The 21,406-nt window shown below is 38.2% G+C and overlaps 1 protein-coding gene across 3 annotated transcripts in view; it reads left to right on the forward strand.

Annotated features, from left to right (window-relative positions):
• Positions 1-21,406, forward strand: part of NFATC1 (nuclear factor of activated T cells 1) — a 204,300-nt gene that overhangs the window by 149,582 nt on the left and 33,312 nt on the right. For 2 of the 3 annotated variants that reach the window (XM_020986909.2, XM_078153554.1), the window contains exon 9: positions 7,436-8,125. In XM_020986909.2, coding sequence (XP_020842568.1) covers positions 7,436-8,125 — 690 coding nt within the window. The remainder of the gene's footprint in view (positions 1-7,435; positions 8,126-21,406) is intronic. The other variant, XM_020986910.2, reaches the window with a different exon arrangement.

Raw genomic sequence — 21,406 nt, forward strand, 5'->3', positions numbered from 1 at the left:
TCCTCTAAAGTTGGACATGTTTACTTTTTAACATGTTAAGAAAATCCTTTCATTTTGAACTCAGACATTTCTTTGACTGAATCTTTCACCCACATTCAGGTCTACACAGAGGGCCATTGTGTAAAGGCAAGTGAGTGGCATGACATCATTTTTGCTAAGTCTCTCCCAATAAGAATCTGAGGTAGCCCTGATTTACACAGGAGTTAATGCTGCTGCCACCACTTGGTTTTAAACAGGTCATAAACAACAGACATCCTAATGGCGCACATTTTTAGCAGACGGAGATGTCATCTCCATCCTCCGCTGAAAGGCTTGGTCAATAAGGTCTGTGATTTCGAATTCCTTAGACTTGCTGGAATCACTGCTTCTAATCCAAGCAGCATGTGCTCCCTCCACTATCCCTCTGTGGTAGATAAATTAAGTACATTGGCATTTACTGGAGGGGTATATTTTGGACTGCACCTTTAATGTCCATTTGGAGCAGACAGGGCACTATTTTTTTAAAGGTGCCCAGGGAATACTTCCTATAAGAGTAAGGGTAGGTCCTGATGTCTGGCCAGATTTCTGGGATCTGGCTGAAAACCTGGTGCAACTGAGAACTCTGCTTATCCCAACTAGGTATTAGCGTGTTAGCTACCCTATAAACATTTAATTTAATCTTCTAGCCATATTAAAAAAATAAAAAAATGAAAGATCATGAGCTCTGCAAGTTACTAAACTCATTTAGAACTTAACCTTTGCCATATTGGACACTAGAGTGTTTTAATTCTTAAACTGGAAAGTTTACGGCACACACAAAGGTCACTATTAGACATGTCTGGGGCCATTATTTCACCACTGTTCTCTCTCCATGAGGACTTCTGCCATTGTTAACAGTAACAAGCTCCTTGAGCAAACCCTGCTTCTCAGGTGTGAGGCTGAACTTGGTTTTCTGGCCTAATTCCAGGGTCTGCCATTTCTTGGATTTATAATATGCTTGAAGCACGTTAACTTGAGTCTAGTTAGGGGAGGCAGTTCATAAAACGGTATCTTCTCAGCAGAGCCATTTTAGATGAGGCTGCTTACTTGAGTTTGACACTCCTCCTTGGGATAAAAAATAGCCCTCTGCTTGCTGAAAGTGCGAGTGGAGTCCAAGCAGCTGGAGAGCTTCATGTTGTTAATCATAGCAGGCCAGGTTATGGCTAGAAGCTGTCTCTTTCAGCTGGCAGCCCCTTAAAAAAGGTGTTTGAGCCGACAGCTGACTTCAAATATTTGACTTTCTAATATAAAATAAGTTGGATTACAATACTGGTTTCTATTAAATGTGAGGACATTAATCTCATTCTTGGCATCCCATACCCTGCAGCCCTCTCTGCATATATACACTGGTTCTCTGGGTCAGGCACATGAGGCAGACAGTTCAACTGATCTGTATATAGGAAACATATGGGCCTGGGAAGAGAGTGACAGAGAAAATTGATCTATTGAAGGAAAGGCTGTGTTAGCAGCATGTCAAGCTATGTTGCCAGAGATGTAGATTTGGGAGCCAAGACCTTTTATCAGAGCTCAGGGCTTCCAAAGTTTAGAAATACCTCTGTCAGGAAGGTGTGTCATTACCGACAGGTAAAAGTGTTAGAGTCCAGTAGGACTGCCCTCCTGCTGGCTTACTTCTGGTTGAGGCACTGGTTTAATCTTTGGACCAGATGGCAAGATACTATTGTCTCATTTACACATCAGATAGTTAGCTGAAAGCTAACAAGGGAAAGGGGAAAAGTGGGGTAGAGGTTCAAGGCCAGTATGGGCCTCAGAACATTGGCAAGTCCTGTCTTTTAGAGTACTACTGACCTGGGTCACCAGGGTTACCAAGGTCATGATATTGAGTCACCCAAGTGATATAAATTCTAAACTCAAATATGTGTGATTTTCACCAAAGGGGTCTAAAAATCACATTTCCTTTCAAAATCTGACAGCAGAACACTAGCTGCCTAGTGTTTTAAGCTTCTCTCTCCTCCCTTGATAATCACATAAAGTTGTGGTGAAAGGTAGTCTGGAGAGCAACGTCAAAAACAAGGAATAGAATATGGTCAGATATAACCAGTACTCTGTGTCATATCTGGGTTTTTTTTAACCAGTTGAATAAGAGCTGCTCTGTGAAAATATATAGACCAAGGATAGCATTCTTCTTTAAGTCTTTGCTAGTTTTCCTCCATGGCATTTTTATAATCTTAAAAAATTTCTTAATTTTTTTAAAGGAATGTATATTCCTTAGCAAATGAAACATTATTGTACAGGGCAGGGGAGAGACAGAGGTGAAGAAGGTGAAGAGAAATAGACAAGATGGAGGCAGAAATAAGGTAGGGTTGTGCCCTATTTGAACAGCTCAGTTTTGACACGCAGTATAACAGGAAGGATGTAGGTGCTAGACGCAAAATTGCCTCACTTGTTTTTCTGTTTAGCAGCTACATACATGACCAATTATATGTCACCAAAGATGGTGGGCTAATAACTCCTCAGGCAGTTCACTTGATCCCTTCTTTAATGTTGACCCATCCCCAATATTCCATCTCAATTTACTGAAGGAATCCTTTAATAATTATTAAAAGGAGATGTGTTTACAAACCACCAAATGCACTCTGGAATGAAAAGTGATGCTAAACTTGCCCCCACCTCAGTCAGGTAACCCTTTTTTCTTTAAAAAACAATGCTAATTGCTAAAGGGTCATATATGAGGCCTGCAGATCAATACACTCTTTTGTGTGTGTGAATGCATGTGTGTGTATGTATGTATGTATGTATGTATGTGTGTGTGTGTGTTCGTAACATTTTTCAACTGCCTTATTACTGTTTTCCTTCTTGCTAAGTATGGCAGCCCCCAGTAACTCAATAACTCCTAAATTCACTTTGCCTTTGATTTTAATGTGCTGAAGGAAATTTTTAAAGAAATGTACATATGTATGCATATGTAATACATATATGTGTCTAAATATAGTACATATAAGTACAAATGGTATGTGTATATATACATATATATATATACTATGCATCATATGTGCTTATATATGTGAGTATATAATATATATATGGAGAGAGAGAGAAAGAGAGAGAGAGAGAGAGAGAGAGAGAGAGAGAGAGAGAGAGAGAGAGAGAGAGAGAGAGAGAGAGAGAGAGAGAGAAAGTGAGTGAGTGAGTTTGGCATAGGGAAAAATTTCAGTTGTAAGTCTCAAAGGATGAAAATCTAGCAGATGATCTTTGCAGAAGTCTGTCCTCTCTAGTGAAGTGCAGGCCTTTGATAGGTAACACTGTAGTTGCCAAAGAACACCTTAGCATTGTTTAACCTGGGTGTTTCTGCTGTTGAGAAGCATCAGGAAGTCTCTCTTCAAGGATGTTCATTTACATCTGGTTAACAGCTTTTGTGATAGTGTAGTGGGCCATAATATGAAACATATGAAAATATATACCCTCTCAAGAGTTCTGTTAAAACAATTTATTAACACATTTGTGCCTTTTTTTCTTATTTAGCTATGTGGCTTTTGTCCTGCTTACTACCTCGGTAGTGTTTGTACCTGTGATTGTGCACAAAGTCATCTTTGTATATAATTAAAAGAGTACAAAAACGGGTTCATAAATCTATTCTTGAACTGGAATCTCCTTCATTATAGATTAGGGGGCTTGTAAAAATGCACCAGTGCACAATATGTGAGCAAGTGAAAATACAGTCAGAAGGAATTTGATGACAATTCATTATACATGATCCATTCATCTCAAGCAGCACTTTATCATCTGTTACAAATGGATGTGTGTGTGTGTGTGTGTGTGTGTGTGTTTTAACTAGTAATTTGAGGAAGACTACCTAGCTCTAGTGAAAGATGAATAAAAGGCAGTGGTGGCAGGGAGTAAGGGGTAGAGATGTGCATGGAATGAACAAGGGAACAGACAAAAAAATCAGAATGACAGAATCTGTGTTGGAAAGACACTCAGAGGCCATGTAGTCCAACCTACAGCTAAATAAGGGTCCCTTCTACAACTTAACTGGAGTATCACTCCAGTCTTTGTTGGAAGACATATGCTTTCAAGTAATGTTTCTTTACATGAAGCCCAAGTTTGTCTCTCTGCTACTCTCTCATTGCTTCTGGTTCAGCTCCATTGGGACCAAGCAAATTGGGTCTCCTCCCTCTTCCTATATGATAGCATGTTCAAATGTTTGAAGATAAGCTATTCTAGCTTTTCTCCACTCTTAACTGTGTTTTTTTTCTTTTTGGGGAGCCAATCAGGGTTAAGTGACTTGCCCAGGGTCACACAGCTAGTAAGTGTTAAGTGTCTGAGGTTGGATTTGAACTCAGTTCCTCCTGACTCCAATGCCAGAGCTCTATCCACTGTGCCATCTAGCTGCCCCTTAGTCTTTTTTTTTTTAAGTGAAAATTCTCAGATCCTTCAACTGATCTTCATATGGGATGATATGGAGTGTCCTCACTATCCTGGTTGCCCTCCTGTAAACATTCTCCAGTTTCTCATTATCATTCCTAAAATGTGGCACTCCAAATTGAACACTGTATCCCAGGCATGATCTGACAAGGGCAAAATACATCAGGACTATTAACCTCCCTAGTATTGAACAACATATATCTTTTAGCACTGTCCAAAATTCCTTTGGTTTTTTTGTTTTGGCTGCCATATGATGTTATTTTTTATTTATTTATTTTTAGGCAATTGGGGTTAAGTGACTTGCCCAGGGTCACACAGCTAGTTAAGTGTCAAGTGTTTGGTCTGAGGTCAGATTTGAACTCAGGTCCTCCTGACTTCAGGGCCAGTGCTCTATCCACTGCGCCACCTAGCTGCCCCTGCCATATGATGTTATTGACTCATATTGTGCTTCTGGGGTACTAAAACCCCCTGATCTTTTTCAGACAAACTTCTGCAGCCATGCCTTCCCTGTTTTCTCCTCATGAAGTTGTCTCTTTGAACCCAAGTATAAAATTTTACATTAATCCCTATTAGAGTTCATCCTCAGATTCAACCCAATATTCTAACCTGATGATGTCTTTCTGGATACTGACTATGCTATAAATGTTAGCTATCCTGCCTCATTTTATGTTATCTGCAATCTTTATATGCATGTTATCTATACTTTTGTCCAAGTCACTGGTAAAAGTTTTCAACACTATGGGGTCAAGCTCAGATCCCAGGAGCAATCCCACCAGAGATGTCCTTCCAAGCTGACATTGAACCATAAATGTATGCTCTTGGCCACCTTCATCTCTACATTTTGTTCATAAGAATAGCTTCATAAATTCTGTCTACAGTATTCTCCTGATCTACAAATCTAGCAACCCTTTCAAAAATTAAAATGAGGTTAGTCTGTTATTACTCCTCCTTGATGAACTCACACTAAATCTTTATGGGAACTGACCACTTCCTTTTCTAAATGTTTATATGCTATCTCTTTGATAACACTTTCTGTAATTTCCCCAAGAATTAAGTTTAGTTCACTGGCCTATAGTTTGTAGATGCCATTCTTCTCCTTTAAAAAAAAATGAGGCAAACACTCATTTCCCCCCAACCTTGTAGCACCCTCTCTGTCTCCACAGTCTTCCAGAAATTTTTGTTAGCATATCAATAATTACATTCATTTCAATTCAATAAGCATTTGATAAGCACTATTGTGCACAAAGTTTTATGGTGGGCACTAGGGATACAGAGTCAAAACTAAAATATCTACCAGTCTTTTCAGTACTCTAGGATGAAGCATTTATGGATCTGATGACCTGAACTTATCAAGGAAAGGAAGGAAGGAAAACAAGCATTTATTAAGCACCTGCTGTGTGCCAGGCACCATGCTAAGCACTTTACAAATATTTCTTTTCTTAGTGTCTCTCTGTTTACTTGGTTTTCAATTCCGTATTTGCCAATTTTATTCCATTTTCTCTGATCCAGTGCTATCTTCTTGGCAGAAAAGAAAACCCACAAAAGCAAAATACGAATTGAACAGCTTTATCTTCTCTGTGATCATTGTACCATCCACTCAGAATAGCACTCATATACTTTCTTTAATCATCCACTTTCTCCAAATAGCCTTTAAACCCCCTTTTTTACTGTCTTTTGCTCATCTTGCCAGCCTCAACTCATTCTCACTTGAGCACACTTGATACTGTTCTTACAGAACCATGCTACACACATTTATATTCATCCTTTATTACTTTCCCTTGCTTCCCTCTTCTGCATATATGTTTTTTTTTTAAATTCTGACTAGGAAAAAGAAAGTTGAGAAGTGTACTTTGCAAAAGGGAGATAATATTTGTGCATATTCTAAGTCCTTCTTGAGGTGGCAAGGTCTCTAATACTCATAGATTTGTGTGTGCAACCTGATTCCACTTCTGCTGGTCACTTCTCCCCTGTTTCTACCTCAAAACACTTAGCCAATGAGGTTATATTACCCAGAAGTATCTTATATATAAATACTTGTTGTAACCTGAGGGTTCATTTGACACCAAATCCAAATGTGATACTGATTCAGCAGTTAAGTATATGGTTAAAGAATATGAGCATTAGTAGAATACAGTCTCAAAATCACAGTGTGGCCATTATACACTAGACCTTCAAGTATACCCCCACACTATTTACATGGCTTTAGAATTATTTCTCTTCTGGTACAGTGCTTCTGTATTGTCAATCTTGGGCAGGAAAATGGGCAGGTGGAGAAAGCCATGGTGAACTATCCTTATCACTAATACACTGGCCACTTGATAGTCCAGACCCTGTCTGTTCCAGTAGAATGGACTTTTGGAAAACTATTTGGAAGGTGAAAGGGTGGGGAGAGAAATAAAAATGTTTTAAAGTTTTCCTTTCTTCTTTTGAAAAAATCATATCGATTAAATGCTTTTGCATAGCTAGTTGTAATGACAAATATCTTTGCAATTGCATTTTTACTGACCTCTAAAAGCCATCTTATTATGCTCAAGTTTACCAAATGTGCAGACATTTATCAAATGGACCATCAGTAGCTGGAGAAATGCAGTAGTACATCCAAGTTAAAATTTTTGCTTTGATTACTACAAATCCATGGAGCCCTTGGGTCCAGAGCTTCTACTGCAGTGTAGCTATTTGCAAATAGATTTTTATAGCACATTAGTGCTGGAGGAGATTCCAAAGAAAATAGTCCTTTTCAATATTAGAACCAGCTGTGACTTTCTTGTGCTGATGACTCATTCTCTCTCTCTCTCTCTCTCTCTCTCTCTCTCTCTCTCTCTCTCTCTCTCTCTCTCTCTCTCCCCCTCTCCTCCCCTTCTCCCTCCCTCCCTCCCTCCCTCTTTTTTTATTGGGTGGGAGAATGAGGCAAAAGACACACAGAGACTTATTCAAAACATTGTTTGTTTTGCAAAAGGTATCCTAGCCACAAGCCAACTTGGTCATTCCAATATGCAACTCATGTTTATATAACTTTTTTTTTCTCTTTTAACAGTTCCAATTATAAAAACAGAACCCACCGATGACTATGAGCCTGCTCAAACCTGTGGACCAATGAACCCAGGATTAAACCCTCTCTCTAAGCCATACTACAGTCAGCAGATCATGATGCCTCCTGATCCTGGTTCTTGCCTTGTGGCTGGCTTCACTTCCTGTCAGCAGAGAAACACTGTGATGTCATCTTCTCCCAACTCAAGCCCCAAGCTTCATGACCTTTCCTCTTCTGCTTACAACAAGTGTATCACGAATCCAGGCCACAGCCACCTAGGACTTCAACAGCCCGCTGGAGGTGTCCCCACTATCCAGGAAGTGCCAAGGTCTATAGTTGTACACCCAAGCTCTCCTGATCAGTCATCTCACATCATGCTGCAGCCGCAGGTGAGTCAACATCTGAGCAGTAGCTGTTCCCTTGGTTACCAACAAACACTCTATCCCAACAGTCCCTCTTCTCCAGTTCCATCCGTTACCCAAGAGTCAACCTATTTGCAGTCCTGCAGTCCAACTCACTCATCCATAATGGGTCAACAGCAGCACCAACTGCCGAAAGTTCAAAGAAATGAATCTCCAACCAATCAGCCACTGTCATTGCCAGAGTTGCATGAGGACAGTAATCATAATTTGGCCCCTATTCCCGTAACGATCAAGCGAGAACCTGAGGAATTGGACCAGTTGTACCTGGACGACGGTAAGTCCTCCACAGCTGTAGAGGCTTGCATTCCACCATGTTGCAGTATCAGTGAGTTTTTTTTTTTAACCATACCAGAATTCTGACAGGAGGAGTGTGTCCATTAACTGACTTGTGGAACTATGCACTGAGTTGCTCTGATAGTCTTCGTATGAAAACTAGTTAATTTTAGTTTCGTTTGCAGTAACAAAAAGATATTCTTTGCTGTGAGTCACCATGGAGCTAGCCGCATGACCAACAATTACATTGCAGTGAGCTTAACCACTTAGTCTTGGCTTACACCTCTGCCAGTGACCTGCACACCTGTCTAACTGCTGGACCATTGTCCCAGTGGTAATGCATTAAAACTCAGAATGGCCAAATCTGCTGGCTGAAACAAAATATTAACTGCTGAACTTTAGCTAGGCAAGTTCCAATTAGGACTGAGACCTATCCATAAGCATGGCTTTTGGCCCAGCTCTTTAGCCCCTTGGCATTTAAAAAACTACATTTCATTTAGTGACTCTTTCTCGAAGCTATCTAAAACAAAACCAAAAAAACCTCCACAACATTAAAATGCTGTGGTGAACTTGTCAGACCTTGGCTACCGAAGATTTATTATGTGAATAGAATGAAGGCATAATAAGAATTATGATTAAACAGCCTTTCTGAGCTATGATTTAGTGCTCACCACTGAGTATCCCCATAGCATTCTTAACCATCCCCTTCAACTCAACATGTAAGAGTCTTCAGAATAGAAATTGAATTGAATGTCACATATTAAAGGTTATTTTAAAAGGGAGAAGTTTTGTAACTACTGTAGACAAACTAATTGGTGCCCAAGAACATCTGAATTTGATTGTCTTTCAGGGAGAAATAACATCAGACAACTAATTCATTGTGCCTCATTTTATTTTATTCTTTTTAGAAAGACTTTTTTTTTCTATTTGAAGCAACATGACACTGAATTTGAATGAAAACAGAAGCATTGTTGACTTGTAATAACAGCATTCTCTTATTTGGTTCTGGGAAAACTCTAATTGAGGTACTAATCAGTCACATGACCAAAAAGCCTGAGGTGTTTTGCTCATTAAGAGTCCAATTCATTAATGCTTTTATGTGACTTGCACAACTCTGCTGCCAGTTGCTTGTGTGGGAGTTGCGGGGTTATTCATAAAGGAATAATTCCAGTTTATCTAGAATGCGAATTGTTTCACAAACCAAAAACTAGTCACATCTGGAAAATGTAAACCCCTTTCTCTACCCTCCCATTGCTCCCTTACCCCTCTACCTCCTACAAACCCCACTATCAACCACACTGAAAAACCAAAAACTCACATACCAGGAGAAGAAAGAAATCCCTCACAGGAGAAAGATAGCTTATGTGATTGAGCCATTTGCATTCATTCCCTTAGCCAGAGAGTAAAAGTGCCTTCTAATTGCCCTTCCAGAAAAATAGTCACTGGTGATGATTGTTTTCCTTCTGTTTCAGAAATTGTCCCCTCTCCTTCTATGTAGCTCCTCTTTTTTTTTTTTCGGTGGAGGGGAGGGATCTACAGAGGGCACTATCAGGAGACAAGGTGCTTCTTGAATTGTTTTTCTATTAATGATGATAGAATCACATTGATCTATTCATATTCATCTCATTCACATTTTATCCAATACTCTTCATTTTGGAGGGGCTATATTTGGCAGGGTAGGAGTGTGCAATCAAGGCTTGGAATAGAGAGAAGCTAGCTATCCTTCATAGGAACTGGATCCTAAACCATAGTTTTACTCAATTCAGCAAACATTTATTAAACACCAACGCTGTGCAGGCCACAAATAGCCACTGACTGCGTGAAAATTCTATTCTACTGACTGTTAATTTCTATTCTATTGACACCTGCACAGATAAGTAGACATAAAATAAATTCAGGTGGGAGAATACATCAACAATTCAGGGGATCAAGAAAGACTTCAAATTGGAGATGATATCTGGAACTGAGTCTTAAAAGTAATTATTAATGGCTAGTATTTACATAGTACTTTAAGGTTGGCAGAGAGCTTTTACAATTATTTTATTTTATCCTCATGACAACCCTGGGAGGCAGGTGCTACTATTATGCTCATTTTAGAGATGAGGAAACTGAGGCAGACAGCGGTTTAAACTGGTAAGTGTCTCAGGCTGCATTTGAACTCTGATCTTCCTTACTCCAACTCCAGCACTCTATTCACTTTTCTACCTAGCTGCCTCTATTATAAGAGACCTCATGGTGCTTGATTTTGGCCAGTGAGTAAATGAGCCACAGCAGATACATGCTGCTTATAAAAGAGATATAGATGATTTACTCATTCGGGTGAAAAATAGAACCCTGTGAAGTCTTTGTCCTACGAATTCCTAACTCCATAAGGTGAGCTTCATGGCTGCATTATCAAATAAAAATATTTTGCCCCAAATCATATAGTTTGGTGTGAAAGGAACTAGTCAGATGACTTCTTTTACCGTGTGAATTAGGTGTGTTTTTAAAGAATGTCTAATGAGTGTTTCTATAATATCAGAGTCATATTCCAACCCCATCCCAAGAAATATAGAAGACAAGTGATGATCCCCTGAAGAGGAAGCCACAGGGAAGATTAACACCCTACCTCCTGCCCACATTCCTTTTCTATCAGCTGCACTTAGTTCCAGAATTGTGTTTAACAATTTTCTGCTACCTACAAGTTGGTACAGTAAAAATGTTTTGATTTATCTATGTATGAACATACTATTTTATTTATTTTTCATTCAACTTGTCCTACATAACTACCTTCAGGCCCCACAAAGGTGAGTGGGGCTCAAAGTGGCCATGTCAATCATGACCCATTTGCTTATCCCTGTGGCGCCTTAGCACTTACACTCATCAGTGATAAACATGACTATACCTGACATCTCAGTGAAACTGAGCTTTGCCATAGGCAAGAGACCCTGGCTTTCATCCTAAACTTATTCTGTTTGTCTTTTCCAATAGGGCTTGATTTTTATGAAACGCTAGATTTGCAACTTGATGCTAGCCAGCTTTATGCTACCAAGCATGTAGGTATAAATGTCCTGTCCAAATTCCAGAAAAGATAGCTTGTCTTTTTCCATGGCATTTTCTGATGACTTTTGGATTTTTCCCTGCAGGATATCAGTCTCTGCAACCACTAGGAAGCATGTGTGACTTTCTTGGAGCTTTTTTTTTAAATGGCATAGGAAAGCTGCCTTCAGGGAAGTGAAGTGAAAGCCACCATTCAACTATTCTCATGTACTCAGTCATTCATTTATTTGTTCCCAAAATATTTATACAGTGCCTGCTATGTAGAAAGGGCTGTGCTAGGCATTCCTGGGCCTTGCTCCACCCGTGTAGCACTGCCAGGGCGTTGAGACACCTAGGTTCTAGTATCCATTCTGCTATTAAGCAGTTATGTGCAGGTCACTTTACTTGTCATCTGTAAGATGAGGATGTTGAACAATGGAAAGAATATTGGACTTGGAGTCAGAGGACATAGGTTTGGATCCTGGCTCTGCTATTTCACTACTGCTAAGACCTCAGGCAAGTCATATAACCTCTGTGGACCTTAGTTTCCTCATCTGTAAAATCAAGGGATGGATTACATGGCCCTTCTAAATCTGTGACATTAAGACCAGTGGATTTCTAAGATTGCTTCTAGATTTAGCATTCCATGATTCTAATTTTCTGCACCCTTTCAAGGCTACGCAGATACTTATGAGTTTGTGATCGTAGTTACGTAGAGATTTTCACCCTCTTTTTGTGTAAACCCAGGGTGGTGGAAAGGGGAACACAATTAGGTTGAATAACTCCCTTGAATTTTAGTAGCCTCTGCCTCATCCCTCAATGTGTCTTCTGGTGCTGATTCCAGCAAAGGATCTTGTATATGTTATTTGCAACACTGACTTAAAGATCAAGAAATAACATTCAGCTTTTTCCAAGGAGTTCAAAAGGAAAACCAGTTAAACTTCATCAATTTTTCCAATGTTTGAATTACCCAGCTACAGATTATATCCCTAAAATAAGAGCTCTCTAAAAGGGAAAACATATATAGGTCTAGGATAATAGCTTTAGAGCTGAAATAGACCTTAATAGTCAGAGGATTTATATGAGCACCACAATTGGTAGGATCATTGATCACTAGTTGGAAGGAAACTTTGAGGTCTCCTAATCTAACCCGCTCATTTTATGGATAAACAAACTGAGACTCAGTGAGTTGAAGTGACTTGCCCAAGGTCACACAGGTAAATAAGTAGCAAAATCTGGATTCAAACCCAAGTTCTTTGACTCCAAATTCAATGGTCTTTCTGTTGTACCACAATACCTTTTAAAAGTTACTCTCTTGTGTTCAGAGAATATAGATTTCATCTCAAAAGTTTCTTAAAACTATTCATTGCTCATTCTCTTTCTTTCCTAAACCCCTCCTTGTGGATATATGGATTTTTTTTGAGGATGAAGAAATGGAAATCAAAGATAAGCCCAATGAAGTTTAGTTTGTGATCTTGCAGATAATTCTTTCCCTTTTAAATTGTTTTTAGGCTTGAATTATAGTTTCCTATTTCCATTAGCTTTTAAATAATTCTCTACCTACTTATAAATACAAGGGTTTTTTTTTTCATTTTTCATTTTTCTTTGTTTCAGTTTCAATCTATGAGATAGATCACTGTGCTGTTCATGCCTTTTAGTCTGGATCAAGTCCAAGATTAGGCCAAATATTCTAAAGAACTCCCTAAGAAGCAGCTAACAGAGTTATGTAAATATCATGTATATAAAAATATATCTACTTATATGCATGCACACCATATTTGATCTTTCACCACTGTGCCAGCTGTATTTAGCTGAAGCCTCGAAAATTAAAACCTTAACAAGATGAAAAGTAAATGTTTGATTTAAATGTTTTCTTTGCAGAATAAGCAATGTTTCTTATCCTCCTGTATGGACAAAACGTCTACACCAGAGTTTGAAAATAGAGTTGTATTTGTATACACTGTGAAAAAAATCCTTTCTAAGTTAAAGACGTCTGTAATAATCCTGACATGGACACTGAAATACATTATTAGCATGAGGTGCTGGAGGCTTTATGGCACACCAGGTTTCTAGACAACAAAATAATGGGTCTAAGTTGTACACAAGACTAGAGGCTGTCAGCCAAGAAACTTAAATAGCTAGGAAAAGAATAACATTAATAATGATGATTTATCTCACACTTTAATGATTGTGAGTACTTTACCAATATGTTCTTGTTTTATCTTCACAACAACCCTGTGAGTTAAATGCAGTTATTATCCCAATTATTTTACAGATGAGAAAACTGAGGCTCAGAGAGATTAAGATATTTGTCCAGATCACACAGTTAGTTAAGAGGCAGGAGTCAAATCCCAGTGTTCCTGACTCTTAAGTTTGGTGCTTTAGTGTAAAGTAAGAAATGAACCACTTTTTCTAAAGAGTTAAATAAGGATTGCTAACCATCCTTAGTGGCAAAACAGGTGAAAGTGAAGAACTTCACACATCTTTTCTAAGTGATTGTACTATATAAATTGCCCATTCCCAGTAAAAATATCCTTTAGTCTCTCATCAGGAAAGCAAATTCTAATACTCTTTTCTCTCCCTAAGCCATTACCAAGTGGCTAATGGCTTCACCATTTGTTTAGTCATTTAGTATATTAGTCTTGTCTAACAGCATCTAAAGCATCTTGAGATACAGTAAATTCAACAGGGGCTTTAGAAAAGCATTTCCCCTTCTAATGAGTGTTGAAAAGAGCAAGCTGTTACATTATCAACTGAGTATTTGTGACACAGGGACATCAAGCTCGTGGAAGAACTTACTGTTTCAGCCTTTCATTCACAGTTCGTATTTGCAGGCAGCCCCCAGCTTATGAATGCTTTGGGTTCTACGTATTTGTTTTTAGATAGCAGATTAGAACTCAATTCATTTTCCTATATGAACAGATTGTTAAAGTATGTTCCTAAAGTAAAATTATAATATAAAATGGACAAATTATCTTTCCAAAAGCATCCTTAAAATGTAATATAGTGAAATACACTAATGGAAGCCTAGACCCCTGAGATCCCCTGAATTCTGTGTCTCATCCCATCCCACAAAACCCAGGAGACTATGTATGGGTTCAAAGAGCCAGGGCAGCTTCTATAGAAGCATGGAGAAGACACCAGTCTGAGGGGATGGGGAAAGAAGGATATAAGAAGAGAGAGCAGAAGGGCACGTAAAGGAGGGGAGATAAGGGAGAGTTCCTATGTACAGTTATCTCCCTTATGATTACAAGTCAGGGACTACATATTTGAGGAGCTTACTAGTCTTTTACTTTTTGTCCTTATTAGAGTCCTCCTGGCCACCCCCATATGTATAAATCCTAGATCTCAGAGAAAAGGTGGGTATACTACATGTCCTACAATTCTACAGGGCAAGTCAGCCCACAAAGGAATAAAATTCTGAAAATGAAAGGAAAAATAATTTGGATGAGAAAAAGGGAGAGACTGGTGTGGACACATAGGGAATTCACCAACCAGCTAGAATTTTTTTATATGTAGGGAAGCTGAAAGTAAGGCCAATTAACAGATGATGAATACAATATAACATTCTCCATAAGAATAATGTCAGGAGTGCCAAACCTCAGAATGAACTGAGACTTGCAAAGAGAGCTAAAGAAAACAAAAAGTGGTTTTCAGTAGTTAATTCAGAGAATTATCAGAGACAGGCTGGGACTCCTACATAGGGAGGTGGTATAATAATAACAATGTGATAGAGAGAAGGCAGAACTTCTCAATTCTAATTCTTCTCCTGCTTCTTAGACAAGGAGAATGATTTTTAGAGTAAAAATGACAGAACAAAAATGACTAACAGCACGTCAAAACCCATGATAAGTAGAAAAATAGAAAGCATGTAGATTTCCTTGATGACACAGTTGAACTATATCATCAGAAAGAATTAGAAAATGTGATTGTTGTACCACTATCAGTGATTTTGAAAGACCATGGAGAAATGACCACAATTATATAAAGGAAGGCAACATTAAAAGATTTCAGAATTTGGGTGATGAATGACCATTTATGACTTTGGAGTACTTGATGGTAAAGCAAGCTTCTCTTGCTTTACCTACATAATATCTAAATAATATATAATTCTACCTATATAATAGATACAGAATGAGGTATATATTTTTTCAGATATGGCCAACATGTAGATTTCTTTTTCTTAATTGTCCTTATTTGTTACAAGAAAGGGCTCTGTTTGAATGAGGAGAGGAGTCATGAGGAAGTGACAGCAATGTTTAAAAAAACATTAACAAAAGCATAATTATGGGGAAAGAGAGTTACTTTAGGACTGAAAAAAGATAAATGTTGTGATTTTCATAAAAAGGAAAAAGAATAACGTTTGCAACTAATAGGCTAGTGAGCTTAGCTTTGATTCTTATCAAAATTATAGGATGCATTATTAAAGTGATAAGTGAATATTTAGAAAAGGAAGCAATGATCATGGAAAGTTAGTATGACTTCATCAGAGTTCAAGCTAGATTAGCTTCAAATGAAAATTTTTTTCAATGACACTTTTTTTGAAAGGATGACTAGTTTGGTAAAAGGAGAAAATACTGTAGATTCAATCTACCTTGAATTTACCAGAACATTTGACAGAGTCTCTCAGTCTATTCTTCTGGACAAGACAGAGAAACAATAGCGCTGGCTGAGTGGTCAGATCTGGAGTAGCCTAATAGGGCTCATTGTAAACTTGAAAAGGGGGTATCCATTGGAAGGCCTCAGTGATTTCTGTATGGTCTTGTAAATTTTTATCAATGACTTACGTAATGGCATTGATTGCATGCTTATCCAATTTGTAGATGGTACAAATCTAAGATGGATAGATAAAACATTGGATGACCAAGTCAAGGTTCATAAAGATTTTGTTAGGCTAGAATACTGGATCATATTAAGATGAAATTCAATAAGGATAAATATGAAATCTTACATTTGGGTTCTACAAATCAATTCTACAAATACAAAATAATGGCAGGCATGCCTAGATGATTATCAGAAAAAAGACCCGAGAATTTTAGAAGACTGCCCATATCATTGTCAGAAAAAAGATCTGAGAGTTTTAGTAGACTTCAAGCTTAAGATGAGTCAACAGGGTAATATGGCAGCCAAAAAAAAATAGCCCAGTTGATCTAAAGGTGCATAAAAGGGGACATACTCTACAAGTCTAAGGTTATATATGGTATAATATATTCAATTCTGGGCACTACATTTTAGAAAGAACATTAATCACCTGGCAAGCATCCAGAAAAGAGGGAAAAGAGTTATCAATCAGGATGGTTAAAAGTCTCAAGATCTTAAAGTATGAAGATTAGTTAAAAGAACTGGAAATGTTTACTCCAGAAAAGAGAAGAGACAGACAGAGACAGAGACAGAGACAGACAGAGACAGAGAGAGATAGAGAGAGAAATTTCAAGGAGACAAAATTTAAGCTTAATGTAATTATGGAAAAATTTTTAACAGAGTAATTCAAAAGTCTAATAGGCTGCCTCAGGAGGAAGTATGTTCCCTTGAAGACCAGTGGAAGTTTTCAAGCACTTGTCAGGTATGTTTTAGAGGACATTTTTAATCAAGTACGGATTGGACTAGACCTTGAGGTCTTTTCTAGCTCTGAGCTTCTGGGGTTCTGCGATTCTAGAACAGAGGTTCTTGTAGGCTGATGTGGGTAGTATGTGACCAAGGGCTACCCCAATTTTCATGGTAGCCCTGATACAAAAATCCAGCCGTTCAAGTGCAAGAAAGCTTGATTAATGCTTGCATACAAAAGTGGAGTCTTACAGAACATATACATTTCTGTCAGTTTAAGAAGTAGTGCCTGAAGATTTGGAGACAAATAAGCTTGTAGTGTCTCTGGCCCAACCAGAAATGCCTCAGGTAAAGCTGATCTCATCATATGTTCAGCACTTTTTAGTTGCTGAAAGAGGATTAGTTGGGTAAATTAAGCTTTGGGAGTGACAGGGTTATCAGAATGGAATCTCCAACATGGCGAGGCTTTACCTTCCCCATGGACTCCTTCAAATCCATCTAGAACATTCTCTAGATAGAAGAGCTTGCCAAACTTTTGGAGTTGCAACATCCTATTGTTATTTGTTTGATTTCTCAATACCTTCATCCCCCGCCACCCCTCCTTCCCCAACCAAAATAAAAAATGAATTCTATGACTACGGTGAGTGTATGTCCCAGATTTTCCAGGACAGTCCTGATTTAAAGAAAGAAATGTGTGCTTTTAATAGGGACTATCCTTTGTCAGATAGTGTGTTCCAATCTGAGTTGTGAAAACTGGATTGTTCCATGTAAGACTTTTTGTTTTGTTTTGTTTTTATTTCTAATTGAAGTGAAATAGAATTAATTTTATTCTGAGAATTTTTTTTAAATTTCACATTTCATCCCTTGAGTTAACTGGGGGCATCAAGGAGTATTCTCAAATTTTAGCTCAACTTAAATTTACAACCTACTTAAAAAGGATATTCTTACAAAAAACCCAGTGAAGCAAATCTTTTTAAAATTAAGACTGGAGTCCTCCTATTTTTATGTAAGTTTGGATATTAAAAATTGAAATAAGTATTTTATCTTTATAAGCTTTTGGTATAGAATTAGACTTAAATTACAAAGTTTAGGTGGAGAGTGATGAGCCATATGATAAAAAGTGTGAAAAGAGGGGAAACAAGGGTATATCTGATGATGGAAGGAAGGTACGAATGACCTTGAGAAATTCACTTCACTTTTGTGCACGTCATTTTCCACCTCTTCAAAAAAGTAGCTTGGAAGAGTGGATGGTAACTTGCATAGATATACATATTCATATCTTGCACAGAGGTAAGAGAAACCAGGATGAAAGAGCCCTTCTGTTTGTCTGAAATGTAAATTGTATGAAAACTGCTAGAAGTAAGGTATGGCAGGTAGTTTGGAGCCTTAACTACCAGGCTAACAAGGTTGTATTTTATCCTGTGGTAAGTGGAGCTACATTGTTGATTTTTGATTGGCGCAGGACATGCTCAAACCTGTCCATTAGAAAGATTCTATTTGGTGGTAGCAGAAATGCAAGATTGGAGAGGGAAAAGATGAGTCAAAGAGATGAATTAGGAGGCTATGACAATAGTCTAGGAAGCCATTACAATTCCAATAGATGAGAAGTAATCAGGGCCTGAGCTCAGAGAGTGGCTGTGTGAATATAGAAGAAAGGACATGTGCAAAAAATGTTAAGAAAGTAGAATCGACAAGAATTGTCAATGGATTGGATGTGGTGGGGGGGCTGAAGAAGACGGAGTATCAAAAATTATCATGAGGTTTCAAGCCTCATGTACATACATGATATAAGTGTTATATGCATACCGATGTGTATGTGTGTGTGTGTAAATATATGCATTCATACATCATACACACACAGACACATATTATTTGCATCAAGGTGCTAATTGAAGCCATGGAAATAAAATGCTAATGGAGACAGTATTGAGAGAAAAGAGGTATGAGGAGAGAGGTTTTGGGAGGACACAATGGGACACCAGAATGAAGATATACTAGAGAAGGAGAATGAAAAGGAATCATTACATAAAACAGAAGCCAGGCAGGAGTAACGTTATGAAAGCCAAACAAGTTTTTAGGGCAGAAGGATCAAGGAAAGATTTTATCTTTCTTTTCTTTCTTTCTTTCTTTCTTTCTTTCTTTCTTTCTTTCTTTCTTTCTTTCTTTCTTTCTTTCTTTCTTTCTCTCTCTCTCTCTCTCTTCTCTCTCTCTCTCTCTCTCTCTCTCTCTCTCTCTCTGAATGAGGAGACTGCTTTCTGTCTTCCAATAGAAAGGAAGTGATTGATGGTAAGAGATAAAGGGAAGGATTGATTGAGCAAGGTCCTAGAGCAGATGAGAGGGTATGGGATTAAGGGCCTAAGTGAAGTAGCATTGGCAAGGAAGAGGGCTACTTCAGAGACCTGAAAGAAGGAAAAAAATGATATAGGGAGACATTAAGCAGTTTTGAGGCATGGAGGGGAGAATAAAGTATTTCATGATGGAAAGTGTCAGTACTCAGCAAAATATGAAGTGAATTTTTCTGTGAAGACAGAGGGAAGTAGGGATGCAGGTGGAATCTTGAGGAAAGATTCATTTCTCTATAGATTGTGATAGAGAGAGAGGTTGCTGTGATGAAGTGAGGACCCATTTGGGATTAGTTAAGCCCAGTCATTATGGTTTTGTGTTTTCCTCCAGTGGTGCTTGGTGGCTCAGGAGGAGGAGAAGAGAATGCAGATGGTAGGGTTAATTCAGGTTATGGAACAAGGGCAAGAGAATAAGGCATTCAAGGGCAAAAGATAAGATGTCATTGAAATGGTTGAGTATATTTTCAAGACTGTGAAGGGAGGAAGTAAAACCAAAGCTTAGGTACTTGGCTGGGAGAATTGGGTGAGACTGATGGAACTGAGGTTAAGGCAGGATCACATGAAATGATTTATTTTAAAAATCATTTAGAGTGGCCTGAACATGTTTGTAAATACAGGGGAAGGAGCTGATGAAGAAGAAAAGACTGAAGCTGAGTAAGCAAGGAAATGATGGAAAAAGATGACAAAAAAAGCAAAGAGGGGATGAGATCAAATGTCCAAGTAAAGGAGTCTGATGAAAATGGGTTATGATAAGGACAGAGAACAGATTTAGGAGGAGTAAAGCATTGGGTAATATTTTAGCTTGGGGCATTGTGATTACAGTAAGGAATTTTAGAAGAATATTGGAAATTGGACATTTTTGAGTATGATAGGATCTAAATAGTGACCATTCCTGTGAGTGACTAACATGAAATAAATACAGAGTTCATAAGAATTGATTGAAGACTGAAGAAGCCATGTTATTAAAAGGACCATCAGTGTGAACATAAAAATCCCTGAAAGTGATGGCACAGCTTGGGAAGGAAAGACTCCAGGCCAGGGGCTGAACTCACCCAGGGAGGTGGCATATTGTCCAGAAGGTCAATAGATGGCCTCAACAAGTATCAGGAAAGGTTAATATCTCAGGGGAGTGGTGGGTACTGGTACCAGATGAAGGGTCTAAAAGTGAGAATTGGAAGCAAGTACCACCACCCTTTCCTAGAACAAGGAACAAAGTGGCTAGAACTGGAGACAATGGCGAGGAAAATGCTATTTACAAGTGAAAGCCAAGTATTTTTAGTGCCAGGAGAGAGAAGGAACATAGCAGGAAGAGATTAAGGATAAAAGGTAGATCTGTAACAGAAGAGCAGGGATTTCAGAGAATTTATCTATCATGACATATCAGAGATATAGCTATCAAGGAAAGATACAATAGAAGAATAGTGTAAAACTGGATAGGAAAGAGAGATAGCAATGGAAAGATATTTTTGCTTACATAGGTGATTGTTGTGATTGATATGGATTAGTGAAGGAAGAGCGTTTCAGGCCACTATGGACCTCTTGGTGCTGAAGCTTCTATATGATTTTGAATTTGGTCATTTACTATTATTTTCCAAAAAGTTCACTGAAACAGGGAGGCCATGAGTTGTTATTTGCGGTGTTCAAACATCTGGGGACTGTTTTTTGTTTGTTAGGCTTTCTTAATTTGTGTCATATAGTAACTTATCGTAATATTTTGGCTTTTAAGGATCTATCCAAAATGACATCTGTCCATGGCAGTAATGCACTGGTCCCTGAAAGCCTTAATAACACATTTTCCAAAAGAGCCACTGTTTCCCAGAGAAAACCCTGGGCTGTGGGAGACTCTATTATGTAGACCCTGTATTTCCACCTTATTTAGAATTAAAAACAAATTTTAATCATCTCTTCTATAGGTATGGATTTCTAAAGAGCTTATAAACATGTAAAAATGTGCATTTCAGTTGATATTTTGTTCTTTTCAAAGAGCTTCATAAACTCCAAGCTCCCAGTTTAGACTTCTCAATAAACAAAATATGGGAAAACCACAGAAATTCATTATTAAAAAGATTGGCCCCATTGATGCCTTCATTTTAAATGTATGTTTTTGAAATTATGCCTTAAAAGCAGCAATTCACAGACCATGAGTTCTTTTGCTAGTGTTTTGAATGTTAATGTTCCAGTCTACTGTCTTAACCATATGGCAACATAAATCTTCTTGTGTATAGACTGTCTTGCACATAGTAGGCATTTATTATAATGTTTCTTGAATTGAATTGGATTACTCAAGTTTAGATTTGGGCAGTTCACATGTCTATGGGCATCTATGTTCATCAAGATAGTCATGCTTAAACCATTTGGCAAAAATATGTATTGTGGTG

This window comes from Phascolarctos cinereus, unplaced genomic scaffold (genome assembly GCF_003287225.1).
Source record: "Phascolarctos cinereus isolate Bilbo 61053 unplaced genomic scaffold, phaCin_HiC Scaffold_4;HRSCAF=312, whole genome shotgun sequence".
Classification (NCBI taxonomy): Eukaryota; Metazoa; Chordata; class Mammalia; order Diprotodontia; family Phascolarctidae; genus Phascolarctos; species Phascolarctos cinereus.